This window comes from Podarcis pityusensis (assembly GCF_964106645.2).
Source record: "Podarcis pityusensis genome assembly, chromosome: 5".
NCBI lineage: Eukaryota > Metazoa > Chordata > Lepidosauria > Squamata > Lacertidae > Podarcis > Podarcis pityusensis.
The window spans coordinates 38,040,338-38,056,627 of record NC_138032.1 but is presented as its reverse complement, the minus strand read 5'-3'; the positions used below and the strand labels follow the sequence as shown (position 1 = coordinate 38,056,627).

The window sequence follows — 16,290 nt, the reverse complement described above, 5'->3', positions numbered from 1 at the left end:
GAGCGGGCGCCTTCTGGGACGGGTCAGAATCGCAAGCAGCTTGACGGCGCCTTCAAGAAGGGACTTCCTACTTCCTTTCCCTGCGCTTAAATTCTTTTATAATTATTATTGTTATTGTTATTATTATTATTATTACTCATTGTTTTGCCTGCGGCTCCTTATGGATGGTTTGCAGCAAACGGAAGGACTTTAAAAGTTATTATTAAAAAATCAATCGTGAGGATGATCGAAATGAATGACAATCAAAACGTCAAGCGAATGCCATTTTCAGTTTTCCTTTAAATGCCTTGGGGAATTGGGGAGCGCTTTATCCCCAGATCTGTGTTCTTTCCTGTTTCTTCGGGAGTTGCCCCAACAACAGCTTTGCGGTGCCTAAAGAATTAACAAATACGTTCATGCCATAAATTGTATACTAGACAGTTCACTGCCAGATACCTGAAGTGTTATCCTCGGTTGGGGCACATAAATTAACATCGGCATATGTGTGCGAGGTGAGGGGATCAAAGCAGGGGGGTCAAATAGCAGGGAAATGTAAGAATCTGACGATTCCTCCCCTCCGCAGGGGGCGCAGTTCCCTCCGCTTGGCCTCTCCGCTAGCATTCGAACTGGAATACTACACATTTTTAGCGGAAGTGCTGGAAGCTAGTAAGCGGAGGGGGCGGCTGTTGCTCTTGCCACTTGCCAGAGATTCGAAATGACGGCCCTGCCGCTCTAGGCGAGCATTTCTCTCTCTCGAAGGTGCCTTGGGTGAGTGTTTTATCTGCGGCTGGCGTCCAGATTCGTCTGTGCGCAGGCGCAGTGGTGGGCGGAGGCCGCGGGCTTTCGAAAGCAGCTCGGTCGGTGCAGCCGGGTCGGGAAAGGCGCCGACGGAGGCGCGCAGGTAACGGGAGGCGGGCGGGCGTTTCGTTCCTCAGCCTGAGGCGGGCTGTCGGGCCCCACCTCCCAGGCAGGGAAACGCCACAGGCTGAGGGCGCACTTTTCCCTTCTCCCCTGTTTCAGAGGTTGGAGCCGTCCTCCGCCTCTTCCTCCCTCTTGCCTTGGAGCAGGCATCCCCAACCTTCCGTCCTCCAGATGTTTTGGACTACAATTCCCATCATCCCTGACCGCTGGTTCTGTTAGCGAGGGATCATGGGAGTTGTAGGCCAAATCATCTGGAGGGCCGCAGGTTGGGGATGCTTGCCTTGGAGCCTTTCATGAGAAAATAGGGGTCGCCCTTTCATTCGCTCTTCCCCTCAAAAAGCGGGACTTTCAAAGGCACGTGGAAGGGAGAAACTTGCCGCCTTGCTCCTGCTGCACTTGACAGGAAGCAGGCATAGTGGGCTGGGGCTTCACCGGAGTGGTTACTTGTCAGAGAGGGAAAATGTGCCAGTGTTGACTGAGGGAGCAGCGGGATGCAGTGAGGAAACCTCTCTCCTTATACAGTGATACCTCGGGATGCAAACGGGATCCGCTCTGGAGCCCCGTTTGCATCCCGACGCGTCTGCGCGTGCGCAGGTGCGTTTCGCCACTTCTGTGCATGCACGTGACGTCATTTTGAGCATATGCGCGAGCGGCGAAACACAGAAGTAACACTCTCCATTACCTCCGGGTTGCCATGGAGCGCAACTCGAACACACTCAACCCGAAGCATATTCAACTCAAGGTATGACTGTACTAGGGAATCAGCTAGAGGACAGAGATTTTCAACTGGTGGGTGGGAATTGCGGTCTGGGACGAGCTGGGTCTCATTGGTTTCATTAAAACCGTTGCCAGTTACTCTTCAGCTGTGGCTCTTCTCAGATTGGCATACTAAGCAAATGGATAAAAACACAATTAAAACATGAATGTTGGGGAAAAATTTTTAACCCCCCCCCCCCGGAAATAATAAATGAGAAGGAAGTTTGAAAGGTGGGGTGCTATAACTGGAAAGCCTCAATCTCCTTTTCCCCACCTGCCTTAACAGTAACATGTTTTCTTGGAACAAAGAGTTGCAGGGTGAAATTTGAGGTAGTATTTTTTATTTAAATGAATAATAATAATAAAAATCAATGGGGGGTGGGGGACACACATGACCTAGGGGAACTTGGAAAAGACCCATAAAAAAACTTTGCAAACACAGGTATGATAGCATTCTGTCCTGCTGCCTCTGGTAACTAGCACATAGAGGAAGAAATTTGTATGCAAAGCAGCAGGAAGACTGTTGAAAATAAAGTTTGGGGCTTTCGAAATAATGAAAGCTGGTAAGATTTAATTGGCCTGCTTTATGGAGTCTGGGCAACAGGAAGTAAGTCTATCGTAATATTATCTGGCTTTGAGGCTATGTAGTAGTACATGACTCTACTGTGCCTTTTGCTGCCTTGAATAGAGATGCCGTTATTGAAGAGTTCCCTATATTGAGTGAGCTGCTACAGTAGAAACTCCTGAGCGTTTTCCTCTTATGTACTGTATTCCATCTGCTCCCTCATTTGCATGAGCAAAGACATATACAAATAGGAGTGTCTGCTGTTCCTGCTGAGGAGGAGGGATTAAAGAGCCAATGTTGTGTGCCTTTGAACTTTGACTTAATTCAAAATACAGCTTTAGCTAAAAATATTTGCTGGTTGGGGCTATATGGCACCCAGTGACTGGCAGGACCCACTCAATATATTTGAAAGTTTAATTTCTAAATAGTCATTTCTGTGTTATGTAGAATGAGTGTGTGCATACGGTTTGGGACTGCAAATGTTTAAATATAGGATATTGAGCAAAAAAGAAGGCATAATAGAAGGGGGAAATAGACTATTGACTTCCTTGCAAAAAAGTTTGATCTGAAAATATGGAAATGTGTATTATTATTTTTTAATGGTTGAACTAACTTCTTATTTTCATTTTCTTGAAAATATAGGTGTGAGTTTTGTGGATGGCAAACATGGATCAAATCAGTGTCAATCTGTGGGTGAAAATGGAACCTTTTATAGTGGGAGCCTTACAAATCCCACCTCCCTCCAAGTTTAGCATGCATTATCTTCGGAAGATGTCAACTTATGTCCGGATGCGCTCCAGTGAAGGCTATTATCCACACCTTTCTTGGCCTATGTGGCGACACATTGCCTGTGGGAAGCTGCAGATAGAAAAGGACTTGGCTTGGCTATACTTTGAATTATTTGACAGTCTTGTTGAACGGACTTCAGAGGAGCGACTGGAATGGGCAGAGGTGATATCCAGCTGTGCAACTGAGGAGGAGGCAGAGAAGCAGAAGAATAAGGCATGGAATGTCATATTGTCACTTTTAATACTATGGGTGTATGCTCTTCATAGCAGCCTTACCGACCCAGGCTTCTCATGCACTCAGTGTGGAAGAAATGCCCCTGCCCAAGTACATTACATGCTGCATGTGAGCCACAATCCAATATGAGGTCAGCTGTTGGGCCACTGTAATTACTTCTAGTTGTTAAGAAAATTAGCAGTGGTCTGTCTTTTTCTTTTCCACTTCACTACATGCTGCTAAATATAAAATAAGAACTCCTGCTAAATTATGTACTTGAATGTTCTTTAAAATAAACCTTTTTTTAATCTCTGCTCAGTTGTCTGTGGACACTCTACAGTTCCTGCTGTTCCTTTATATTCAACAACTAAACAAGGTTTCCCTGAGAACATATCTACTTGGAGATGAGTGGCCGAATCCTAGATCCAAGAATTACAGTCTGACTGGAGAATCCACCAATCAGATTAAGGTATTGCTTTGAGGTTCTTTGAGTTCTTCTTTCATCCATGCTTTGGTAACCATTAGGTTAAATTGCTGCAATGAGTTATATGTAGGGCTGCCTCTGAAGATGGTTTGGAAACTTCAGCTAGTGCAGAATATGGCAGCCTGGTTGTTCATTGGGCAAGATGGTTTTAGCATATCACACTGTTCCTGCTGACTGAACTGGCTGCCAATTCATTTCTGGGCCCGATTCAAAGTGCTGTTTTTGACCTATACAGTGGTACCGCTGGATGCGAACGGGATCTGTTCTGGAGCCCTGTTTGCATCCTGAAGCGAACGTAACACACGAGTGCGCGGGTTGCATTTCAACGTTTCTGCGCATGCATGTGACATCATTTTTAGCATCTGTGCGAGTGGCGAAACCCAGAAGTAACGTGTTCCGTTACTTCCGGGTCGCCGCGGAGTGCAACCCGAAAATGCTTAACCTGAAGCGTATTCATCCCGAGATATGACTGTAAAGCCTTAAACAGCTCAGGACTGCAATACCTCAAGGATCGCCTCTCCCCATATGAATGGACCTGGACCCTGTGATCATCATCCAAGGCCCTTCTTTGTGTGCCTCCATGAGATATCTGGAGGGTAGCAACACAAGAATGGCCCTTATCTGTGGTGGCAGCTCCTGGTTTGTGGAATGCTCTCTTCAGGGAGGCTTGCTTGGTACCTTCATTACATAGGCTTAGGTGTCAGGTGAAAATGTTTCTCTATAACCAGGCATTTGGTTGACTAACATTCTATGGCCTTTAAAATGTGTTTGTGGGAGGGGGTTATTGAATTGTTTTTGTTTTATTATGTATTTTGTGTTCTCATTTTGTATTTTTATGTTGTGAACTGCCCTGTCATCTTCGGATGAAGGGCAGTATTCTATTACAACCACCACCACCTAGGATTTTGTTTGTGTGAATGTCCATTCTGTATCTGATATTTTTCTGTTTTTATTCATAAGAACTGGAATGACAACTATCAGCAAGACTTTATCCAGAACCATCTCCAGGATCTTCTCGAACTGTTGCTGGACCCAGATCAGCTCACTGCCTCCTCACATTCTACCCACAATAGCCTGATGTCACCTGAGGCTGTTCGCGCTCTTGGCTTCCTTATTGAAGGATGTGTGAACAGAAACAGTACTGTCCACCCTCTGCATGCGCTTGCACTCTGGCAGCCATTACATGCAAAGAGTGGCTACTCAAAGATCTCCAAAGCCTTCTCCTTCCCCAAGCTTGAGTCCTGGCTGAGGGCTTGTCTGACTGGGAACCCATTTGGAACATCAGCTTGTCTCAAGTCTGGGAAGAAACTTGCATGGGCACAGCAAGGTACCGTTATTTCAGGCCATCAAACCTTTGGCACAAGCATGACATCTCCCTTTTCTCTTGCTGTTATAAAATGGCTTCTTTCACTTTTTTTAAAAGCAGTGTTTAATTTTATTCTTGCAGTTGAAGGAACAACCAAGCGAGCTAAGATAGCCTGCAATACTCATATGGTCCCTTCAGCACACCGCATCGTTGTGATGAGCCAAGTTTACAAGCAAACACTGGCAAAAAGTTCAGGTACCCTAGAAGAGACGCACGTGAAGATTCATCGCTGCTGTGAATCCTTCATCTATTTGCTTTCTCCCCTGAGGTGAAAGAGCTTTCACCAGTCATTTTTTGCAACCACATTTAGAAGCTATGTGACCATTTTTGTTGTGTTATTTTGCTCCAGCTTTAATTGGCTGCTTTCCCTTCTTCCTCTTTCAGATCTGTGACCATAGAGAAGTGCAGGAATAGTACCTTTGTACTTGGCCCAGTGCAAACAGTAGTTCACCTCCACAGCTGCGACAATGTCACACTTATTGCTGTTTGCCGCCGTCTGTCTCTGTCATCAACCACCAGTTGTACCTTGCATGTTCTCACCCCAACTAGACCTCTCATCTTACTGGGGAACCTAGCAATAACTTTTGCCCCCTTCCATACACATTATCCAAAGCTTGAGGACCACATGGGCAGGACTGGCCTGGCTACCGTGCCTAACTATTGGGATAATCCAATGTTAGTATGTAAAGAGAACTGTGATCGAAATGTCTTCAGACTCCTCCCACCGTCAGAGTTTTACCCCTTTGTTGTCCCATTTGAAATGGAAGGAGACACCACAGAAATACCTGGTGGGCTGCCACCTGCTTACCAAAAAGCACTGAGTCAACGAGAACAGAGAATTCATATCTGGCAGAAGACCGTGAAGGAGGCGGGGCTGACCAAGTAAGTAAACAACCTTCTTCCAGGTAGGAAGAACCAGCTGCAGCAGCAGATAAGAACAAAATGTAGCAGTGTTAACAGATAAAAAGATTGCTATATGTATGTTGCTCAAGTATATATTCACAATTTCTGCAAGACAGCTACAAACCATTTGCTAATCTTTTATAAGTTATAAACTTGTTAGCTAATGCTTTTTAAACTGACGAAACTGAGAAAAACACTACATTGATGCTTTTTAAACTGACTCACGAAACTGAGAAAAACACTACATTGATGCTAAACATGCTGTGTATCCTGCTACCATTTCTCTAAAAGTACTGCACAGATGTGCAAGTAAATTTTCATTGAATTGACACCTAGATGGGATTGCTTGGATATGATGTTTACTGTCTGATTTGCTCTCGTATAGCTGCAATCCTGTGCACGTTTACTTGGGAATAAGATAACTGAACACAATGGGGCTTAATTCCAAATAGAAATGGATAGGATCAGGCTGCATGTCTCAACATCTTTTGGCCTACATCCTAACCAATGGACCTACTTGGTCAGGCGTGTCCTTTGTCCAAGCTTTAAGAATGGTCTTGTCTTCCAGAAACACCCCAAACCTATACAGTGGTGCCCCGCAAGACGAATGCCTCGCAAGACGGAAAACCCGCTAGACGAAAGGGTTTTCCGTTTTCAATGCGCTTCGCAGGACGAATTTCCCTATGGGCTTGCTTCGCAAGACGAAAATGTCTTGCGAGTCTTGAGATTTTTTTTTGGCCCCCCCCCTTTTTCTAAGCCGCTAAGCCTTTAATAGCCTTTTAGCAGCTAAGCCGCTAAGCCTTTAATAGCCACTAAACCGCTAATAGCACTAATCCACTAAGCCGCTAATAGGGTTGCTTCGCAAGACGAAAAAACCGCTAGACGAAGATACTCGCGGAACGGATTAATTTCGTCTTGCGAGGCACCACTGTAGTTATTTTAAACCTCATCATTTCAGAGGCAGTTTGAATAAGGTTTGAATTCACATGATTGGCCAAGTCATCCAGTTTCCACTTAGAGTTAGTAGAATCCGCAATGTGTGGGGCACGAATGGTAAAAATTAATAGGAATTAATATACAAACTCAAAGCCGTCTTGGTTAGAGGTTCCCTTTCACTCAAGAGTATTTAAATAATCTCTACCTTCAAAGTATACAAAAAACTGCCCACCCAAAGCAAAACCCCATGAAGAAATTGACTGTTTTTCCTTGCAGAATTCACACCTTTTATTGCAGGGTTCCTACTCCTCTGATGGGCAGAAATAAGTTCAACAGATTTTAAAAGACACAGGAGTGTAATTTAACTATCACTCACCTGTTCTGTTTTCAAAAGTGTCCTGCTCTCTTCTCCAAGAAGGTAAACAAAAACAGTTTCAAAGATATTTTGTCGAGGAAAGGTTTGCATATCTTTGAAAACTGATAAATATAGCTCTCCAACATGTAGCAGTACTTAAATAGTAATGAAATTAGGTAGGACCATGAAAATCGCACCCCCCGCAACCAGAACTTCTGAATCATGTGCATGCACTTCAGCACATATTTTCATTGATGGGTCTTACATTCATTGTATGCATTATAGTGCTAATCTTTTACTGGATTTCAGGGACCAGAGAAAGACGTTCCAGGTGTATGTGGAGAACAAGTTCAACGAATGGCTAGTCCAGACAGGCAGTCGCCAACAACTTGACAGCCTGGTGCTTCCTGCTGCAGGTTCTAAGCAGGCAGCAGGATAGGAGAGCTTTTGAAGCACAAAGTTATTTGGTGAGTCCGGAGGCCATGTTCTCTTCTGCAATTGCGAAAAGCTTGTATATTGTCTTTCACACATTACAAACTAGAATTGCTCAGATGGATCACTTCACAGGTCCAGATAGTCTGGCACCCCTTTACCTGTGGAGGATGTTCCTTAAAACTAAACAGTTTGTCTCCTTTGTTTCCTTCTCTTTCTCTCCCCACTCCCCTGGCAGACTCTGTTTCTTCCTCAGTTTGGGGAGGGATGTTGTCTTAATTAATTAATTAATTGTAGAAAAAACATTAAAGCGGTTTAGTTTGAACTGAAGAGGCAGTCAGAGGCTTTGCTGGTTTGGTGCAGTTCGAAAACTCAGCAAGAATGCATTGTCCATTTCCATGAGGGAGAAGGTCAGAGGCTCTTCTTTGCAAGTACTGAGCATCAGATTATGGTTGTGCAAATATTACTGTTTACTTCAGCTCCAGTGAACTCCCACTGCTGGTGTTTTGTTTTTGTTTGTTTTTAAAGCGTTTATTAATTTTCCAATAAAAACATCCAATTAACATATCAAATCAAATCCAATAAAAATAAAAAACTGAAATAAAAAAAGTCCAATTGTCTTCCAAATTGTAATAATTTTTGTTTTGGCTTCCCACGGTCTGAATTCCGAAGCGCTTTCAACATCATAGTCCTTCCTCTCATCTTCCTCAATGTTTTTCATAATTCCATATCCGATTTTTTCCTCCACGTTTTGACTCTGGTTCTGCGATCCTCATTCATGTCAGAAAACAGATATTTTTTTTCCTATGGCATGCAGATTTGTCCGTATATTGTACTCTTTCAGCTGTTTTGGTTTTTTCATCGCACCGCTTCATTTAATTGCATCCAATTTCAAAGTTCTGTCCAGCTCTTTGAGAATTGTTATTTTGGCAGCTCCCAAATCGTTGATCTTTCCCGTCCAGGTGTTATCAAAGAAACAGAGAGAAACCGCCTTCTTTATTCTTAAGCAGACTGTTTGCAATGTAGCCATATATCAGACAGTTAACAATTGGCCTTTGGAATCCACCCAGTCCCCCCTCCGGGCCCTAGAGGGGGGTGCCAGACATCCATTTAGCCCTCTCTCTCGCTCATAATAAAAAACATCTTTTTGCAAACAGTTGTATATATAATATTGTTTCCAGTCTTTATGACCAACCATCAGTTAGCTCCTGTTTCTCTTAATCAGGGAAGTATTTCAGATATTCCATAAGTGCGTGGTGGGTAGATTTTGTCCTTTGTTCTTTGTTTTCGTCTTTAACAGGCATTTCAAATCTTAGAAGAAAAGCGGCTGCGAATAGGTCCCAATTATATATGAAAGTCCATCTGTACTCACTTTTTGAAGAGCAATTTAGGTTCTTAATGAGGCTTGGCATGCAGTACGAATTGTTAATGTTAGAGGGAGAAGAAAAAAACCTACCAAGCCCCTCCAGATTCCAAACATCATGATGAGGATCTCTTTGAAGTTCGATCTTTTGCACCAGAGACTGTACATACTACAGGTTTTTCCCCAGCTTCGTCAGTTCAGAGTGTGTCTGTTTGTTTTCCAAATCTTTATATTTTCCCAAACAGATGTGTCCGGCTATGGGGTGGTGTCGCAGGAGTGTCAGTCCGTCCCTTTCTCCGTGACCCAGTGCCCCTGCTGTCTGCCACATCGGCAATCTGGGGCAAACCGCGGGTCGTCGAGACAGTCCTCCCCTGCCCTGGGGAGGCTGCCAGGGCTAATTACCCCCATATCAGCCCTGAATTATCGGAACGGCTGAGGTCCGATCGTGTGGGATCCGCCATTTTCCACCGCTGGAAACAGGAAGTGCCCACTGCTGCTTTTTGAAGCAGAGTACACATGATGTCACCCGCAATTGATACGTATTCTCTGGTTTCTTGAGAAATCATGTTGCTTTATGTGTTTTCCCTCAAACCAGTTTTTATCTGGTTTGAACATATAAGGTACAGCTAAGCTGAAGTGTGCGCATTTTACACATGTGCAGATGATGGCTTCATTGAATAGAATTGGTTTTGTGTGTGCAAACAAATTAGGTAAAGGTGTCTATAGCAACATAAAAATGCAGCTTGAAACACTGTGTGTGGAGGGGTCGAGGAATGACCTTAACTGCGTTCCAGGCTGCTAATGTGTACATGCTGAAAGCTCTGCCATTATGTGAAGCTTCTGAATGCCTCTAAAGACCAGTGAGAGGTCCAAGATGAACCACTGCCCATGTCTCACTGTGAACTTGAACAGGTATCCAAAATATGCTTTCCACTGGTTGTTCTTTCCTGAAGCCTAAGTCTTTGCATCATCCCCCTCCTCAGCTTCTAACTCATTTTACTCCATGTTCCTTGTATTTCCATTTAAAGCACTGTGTCATTCGTTATACTGGTTCTCTCCATTTCCCTTCTTTTCTGTCATATTCTGCGCAAGCTCTCCTGTTTGTTCTTTTAATCCCATCTTCAGAATATCCACTCTGTGCACAAAACAACCTAGCTCTTGTTCTCTGTCATGCTGCTACCTTTTGCCTTTTAAAACATACTGCTTCAACAGAGTCTTAGTGACTTCTTTAGTTCCTAGTTAACTGTTCTCTATCTCAGTGTCACTAAAGCTGTAAGGTCAGACATGGCCAAACTTGGCCCTCTAGCTGTTTTGGGACTACAACTCCCATCACCCCTAGCTAACAGGACCAGTGGTCAGGGATGATGGGAACTGTAGTCCCAAAACAGCTGGAGGGCCAAGTTTGGCCATGCCTGTATAAGGTCATTCCATCTCTTTAGTATTCTCCACAGCACCGATATAAAGCAAATGCTTTATATGTGTAGTATTGCTATTTAACTAAGCTTCTGATACTTTTATTTCATTCTTGTGGCAGTTGTATAGTGGTGGCGAACTAAACTTGAATTTTACCCACATGATGACGTTTTTGTAGTGGAGTGTGTGTGTGTGTGTACATGCAAGAGAGTGAGAGAGTGTGATGCCAGCTAATAATTGCTGTGTAGTCAGAAAGCAATGGGATTGTTGTTGTTTTGTAAAGAAGCAGTGGGATTGTTGATTGCTGCATTCAACAAATACAATCTGTTTATCTGCTTTGTTACAGTTCTAGAGATGAACTTTGCAAAACTGAAAGTGTTTTTACTGCAATAAACTGGAGCCAAGCTGATTAAAACTCTTATGGCATTGCTAATGAATTTGGAAACTAGAATTTGCTTTGTTTATTGTCAAGGCGAGGATCGACTTTCTCTCCCTGTTACAGCTGTCATAGTATCTCCCTTCGTTCTACACCTTTCTCAGACAGCCAGTATCTATAGAAAACAAGCCAAGACTTTGCTGTTAACACTTCTATCTATGGCTGAAATGAAATTTATGTATAAAGGTACCCTGAAAAGGACTTTTACTTTCCTGGTGTGAAGATAGGAATAAGGTTCTGGCTGCTGAATGAACCTTTTCACTTCTATTAACTAAATTTGTATTGTATAAAACACACAGATGTATTTTTATACCAGTTGTTTAACACTTCAACTATGAAATTTGATTAAATTCACGTGATTTCTTTTGTTTCTTTTTCTACTTTTCCGTATTTTAATTAAAAATGACCTTTTTCAGTGTTGTCATTATACAACATAATAAGGGTCATGTGAAAGGCACCGTTTTTCCTCTTTAAAAAAAACCACTGGTATCCTGCTCAGTCCCCTGCTCCCTTAAAATACTTTACAGATAGAGCATTCTCATCTGAAACATTCATCTCACTCCAAAGATGGATATACACAATGTGAATCCATAAGATGTACTGACTTACCTTGCTTTTTCTGAAGACACACCTAGGTAGGACAGTGAATTAGCCCAGGCAAAAGTTTTTCGAAATGGGAAGGTAAGGAAGTGAAATAACATGTGTCTAAGTCATCTATGACAACTGTAGGCATAACAATTTTGAACAAAAGTTGTTCAATTATAAAAAGTTAGTGGTTCAAGATATCTCCTGTTGCACCTTGTTAAAAGGAAAAAAGTCATTTTGCCTGTAATCCTACACACACACACACACACACACACACACACATATATATTTACTTAGGAGTAAATTCTATTAAACTTATTTTCAGGCTTATTTCTGAGTAGAGCTGCATATTTCTCCCCTTCTACTCACATTTTGCAACTTTTCTGTCATTCTGTGTATAAAAGTGGAGGCAGAGGGATTGTTTGTGTACTTGGTGTTGGCTAAATTTGAATGCTAACATGGATGACAAAGTTAAAATCCATCCTTTCTGAAATCATGGTGGTTTTTCTAATTAACTAAAACTATATAGCTCTTGTATGCAGTGGGAAAAAATATTCAAGGGAATCAGGGGTTTAACATGGATGTCTTTCACATCATCAAACCCCAGAAGTGCTTTGTTATGCTTCTCATCTATAATGACTTCAAAGCATGCACGCCTAATTGGTCTAATACTACAAATGTCAGCTCTCATTAATACTCTGGATTCATAGTGCAACGAGAGCCATCTTAAAATTTTCCATTTACAAAGTCACATTTTCTTTCAAGCAGCAGAAACTCCCAGTTGAATAACTCTTCATCTTTATGGAAGAAGACTGAAATGTAAGTTTCTAGGTTCAATTGTTGCAGAATTAATGTCAGAAACCATGATAATAGTACACTAAAAGCTCAAGCATACTGAAGAGGAGCACACACAGATCAAATGTCACATTATTCCTAAACCCATTTCATGTTTTTAAGAATTAATATTCAAATGTATACCTCAAAAATTACATCTTACATATATTATAGATTTTGGAAAGAAGCCTGCCACAGATTGCAGTTCGCTACTTTCAAAACAGTTCTATTTATCGCTCTCGTGAACAAAGCATTTCCAATAATATGTTTATTCAGATTTCTTTATCCTGAAGACTTGGGAGTAGGTTGCCGTAACTTAAAATGAACAAAATAAAAAAATTCCTCAATCCTGTTCCATGCACTGCAAAAATGCTGCTTCCCATCTTGCTTTTTAATGGTATGGGGATGAATCTTTTATGTTGGGGGGGGGACTAATGGAAGAAGGCATGTTAAGTGAGGATGTTCCAATAAGCAGGAATGAAGAAGCGTGCAACCCAAACATAACACTGTTTGCTGGAAGAAATCCCAATAGTTTTGAAAGAGCTGTTAGTGTTGCTCCCCCCTCACCCTTTTGAAACCTGTGCAATCATGTGCAAAGAGCGTGGTGGCTTTTTGGGTACATGGGAATGGGAAGAATTCAAAACAGAAAATCGCTGCAGGGTTCATCTAGTGGATTTTTTCTTTAGGTCGAAGAAGAGAAGGCTGGGAAGATAAATTGAACTAATGAAAAAACACTCTTTACAAACAGTAAAAGTGCCTTCTAGTCTTTGGAACAACTTGTAAAATCTGATCCAACAGAGGTTTTGGTCAGCAGTCACATCAAGGGAGGCCATTTTTGCCAGTTCCCTCCCACTGCAGGCCCCTGCTGTGTGCTCCAGAAGGTTGGGGGGTAGTAGTTAACCGAGGTTTTTATACTACATTGCATTATTATTATTATTATTATTATTATTATTATTATTATTATTTGCAAAGCTAGTAAACTGCAACACGTTTTTAAAACGTGTTTCTTTGCATAACTAGCATTCGAAGTAGTAATAGATTGAAAGAATTCCAGACCCTAGCAGTCCTCTTAAATACAGTTTACTTAATGTAAGAAATCTCAAGGAGTTTAATGCTAGACGTTGTATCTGATGGTGTCCATCCATTGATGGGAGGCTTTTTGAGTCAGAGGAGGCTTCTGTCAGCAGGAGGGAGATGAGAGGCATCTTTGGCCACGTCTTCCAATGCAACCTCTCACCTAAAGGGTCCTCCAACCTGGAGCAAAATGGAGGGAGGCTGTGGGAGGAGAAATTGGAAAAGTGGCCTCCCTCCCCGGTACTGTGGAGAAACCCCCTCTGCATCAAAGAGCCATCAGTGGAGGGACACCATTGGATATGGCCCTGCCTAGGCCTTTTCCCATTTCTTCCAATGGATGCTGAATCCTTGTAAAGCTGGGATGGAGAAGTACTGGTCCTCTAGATGTTGCTCAACCACAGCTTCCTTGACCATTGGCCATACTGGTTGGCCTTGCTGGGAGTTGGAGCCCAACAGCTGGTGGGTCACATATTCCCCATCTCTCTTGTAAAGTTTTGGGGTACCCTTTCTCCTGTCTCAAATAACCAAAGAATGCCAAATAGATGGGGGAGAAAGACAGCTGTAACCAACTTACGATCAGGTTTTTTTTAATGTCTCTGACATTTCTTGGCTAGCCCATGTCTTCTGAAATTATTTTCTCTTATTCTCTTATTCTCTTAATCTCTCTTCTGTCCCGTCCCCCGTTTCTTCCACCATTAAATCCATTTTGGGATTTTGCTGTTAAATAACGTCCCAAGTGTATGGGGATATTTTGCTAGCTGGTTGCAATGACGAGTGTAATGAGCGTCTAGTTAATTTTTTGAGCTGTACCATTTCAAACTTTTTTAATCTTCCCACACAAAGGATAATTAAAGCTCAAATTGTTCTGTAGAAAGTAAATTGGTTCTAAGAGCGCCACACTGAAATTCAACCTTCTGAGCAATTAATTGTGTGCATTATTGTGCATATAGTAGTTTCCTGCTTTTAAACATGCCAGTTGGCAAGTATTTTAATAACTAGAAAAATGTGCAGGATTTGGCTCATCGAATTAGTTTTATTTTGTGTGTGTGTCTCTGTGCTGCATGGTTTAAATCCTGCTCATTTCTCTTCTCCCACATCCAACTCAATGTAACATCTGAATGCAGCTGATCTCAAGTCATGATAAAAACTGGGTTGATTGCGCACAATTCAATCTTCCTTTTATAGATTTGGATCCTTCTTATCACTTAGGCAATGTTTTTGGGTTTATCAGGGGTCTTTGCCACATTGGGTAGCTTGGTGAAAACAGATTTAGGAACTCCTTTGGTATTCTGTAAATGTGGTTCGTTTAGTTATAAGGTCAAATGCTTGAAAATAACGCAGTAGAAGATTAATTGTGTGGTCGATTTAGCCTTAATTCTGAGTAGAGTAGCAATCCAGAGGACATAACGGTAGGTAAAGTTTAGGGCTACAATTTGTGAATCACCAGGATTCTGGGAATAAATTAGTAAGGGCTAATCAAAACAAAGGAGTGTTCGCTTTGCTAAACACACTAAATTGATCTCAAATGGGACAGAGTCTCAAACAAAGATGTGCTCTCCCAAGCCAACATTTCCAGCATGTTTGCACTCCTATCTTGGTAACGTCTGCACTGAGTTGATCATGTCCACAGAATGAAAGATGGCAGGATCCCCAAGGACGTGCTGTACAGGGAGCTGGCTTCATGTACCAGGCTCCTTGGCAGACTAACTGTGTTACAAAGATGTCTGCAAATGCGAAATGAAGGCTGGCAACATCAACCCCTCCATGTGGGAATCCCTTGCAGACGACTGCAGTGCCTGGAGACAGGCAGGTTGGGTAATCCATAGCAGTAACCAGAGGAGGAATGACCACTGGGAGGAGCACAGAGAGAAGAAACTCCATGGTGCATCTGCAGTAGCACAATTGGACCTTCATCTGCCCCAGCTGCAACAAAACATGTCTCTCCTGTATTGGTCTCTACAGCCGCAGCAGGTGCTGCAACTTTCCAACAAGTTGACTTCACCCTCAAAGGCTCACTCCTTTATTTTCTCCTGAGACAGACGGATGCCAACTCTAAAAGGTAAAGGTAAAGGACGCCTGACAGTTAAGTCCAGTCATGAACAACTCTGGAGTTGCGGCGCTCATCTCGCTTTACTGGCCGAGGGCATTTGTCTGCAGACAGTTTTTCTGGGTCATGTGGCCAGCATGACTAAGCCGCTTCTGGTGAAACCAGAGCAGTGCATGGAAACGCTGTTTACCTTCCCGCCAGAGCGGTACCTATTTATCTACTTGCACTTTGACGTGCTTTTGAACTGCTAGGTTTCAGGAGCTGGGACTGAACAATGGGAGCTCACCCCGTTGCGGGGATTTGAACCACCGACCTTTCAATCGGCAAGCCCTAGGCTCAGTGGTTTAGACCACAGCACCACCCGCGTCCCCAATTCTAGCCTCAAGGTATTTGCAGTGGAAACATAGTTGCCCCTAAAGAACTCTGGAGACAAGGTTTGCTTAACAAAACCCTTACCTCACCAATACTGCAGAGAAATTGCACTGTGATATTGCTACCCCTCCCACTCTGCACAGGCCTGGCTCCTTTTGTCTCAGATCCTCAGAATAATAAAAGCCCTATCATTTACACCCACTTCATATAATAGTTTTAGGTGTATACCTAAAAACTCAATGCCCAAAGCCAAGTGGGTACAATATGTGATAGCAAACCTAGGTTTGCTGTTGTGTGATGTGCAAAAGCATTCCTATATTATGGTCTACAAATAATACATGTTGGCACCGCTCAGGAGTTATTTTTATGGACCTTTTCTGGAGCATTGCAGTTGCAGAGCTGCTGTGCTCCAGTTTAAACTCCTTTTCCCATGTGGGTCTGTGAAGCTGAAATGTATCAATATGCAA

At 42.7% G+C, this 16,290-nt stretch overlaps 1 protein-coding gene across 4 annotated transcripts; it reads left to right on the top strand.

Annotated features, from left to right (window-relative positions):
* Positions 1–534: 534 nt before the first annotated feature.
* TBCCD1 (TBCC domain containing 1) lies at positions 535–11,277 on the top strand. Of its 4 annotated transcripts, none has more exons than XR_013986836.1 (9): positions 754–880; positions 2,864–3,223; positions 3,543–3,692; positions 4,668–5,034; positions 5,155–5,341; positions 5,458–5,955; positions 7,577–7,734; positions 7,997–8,109; positions 10,822–11,277. XR_013986836.1 is itself a non-coding variant. In XM_081007306.1 (8 exons), the coding sequence occupies exons 2-7, from the start codon at positions 2,879–2,881 to the stop codon at positions 7,704–7,706; spliced, it is 1,677 nt and encodes a 558-aa protein (XP_080863432.1). In that variant the 5' UTR covers positions 535–747; positions 2,864–2,878; the 3' UTR covers positions 7,707–7,734; positions 10,822–11,277. The 4 variants fall into 4 exon arrangements, 2 of the variants coding, with proteins under 2 accessions (XP_080863432.1, XP_080863431.1); XR_013986837.1 differs by having other exon boundaries at positions 7,997–8,130; XM_081007306.1 differs by lacking the exons at positions 754–880; positions 7,997–8,109 and adding an exon at positions 535–747.
* The last annotated feature ends 5,013 nt before the right edge of the window (positions 11,278–16,290 follow it).

Excerpts from the sequence above, each read along its gene's own strand:
- TBCCD1 (XM_081007306.1), top strand. The coding sequence starts at position 2,879 with ATGGCAAACATGGATCAAATCAGTGTCAATCTGTGGGTGAAAATGGAA. Across the intron at positions 3,224-3,542 it reads CAGAGAAGCAGAAGAATAAG|TTGTCTGTGGACACTCTACA; the intron begins GCATGGAATGTC and ends ATCTCTGCTCAG. Across the intron at positions 5,342-5,457 it reads TATTTGCTTTCTCCCCTGAG|ATCTGTGACCATAGAGAAGT; the intron begins GTGAAAGAGCTT and ends TTCCTCTTTCAG.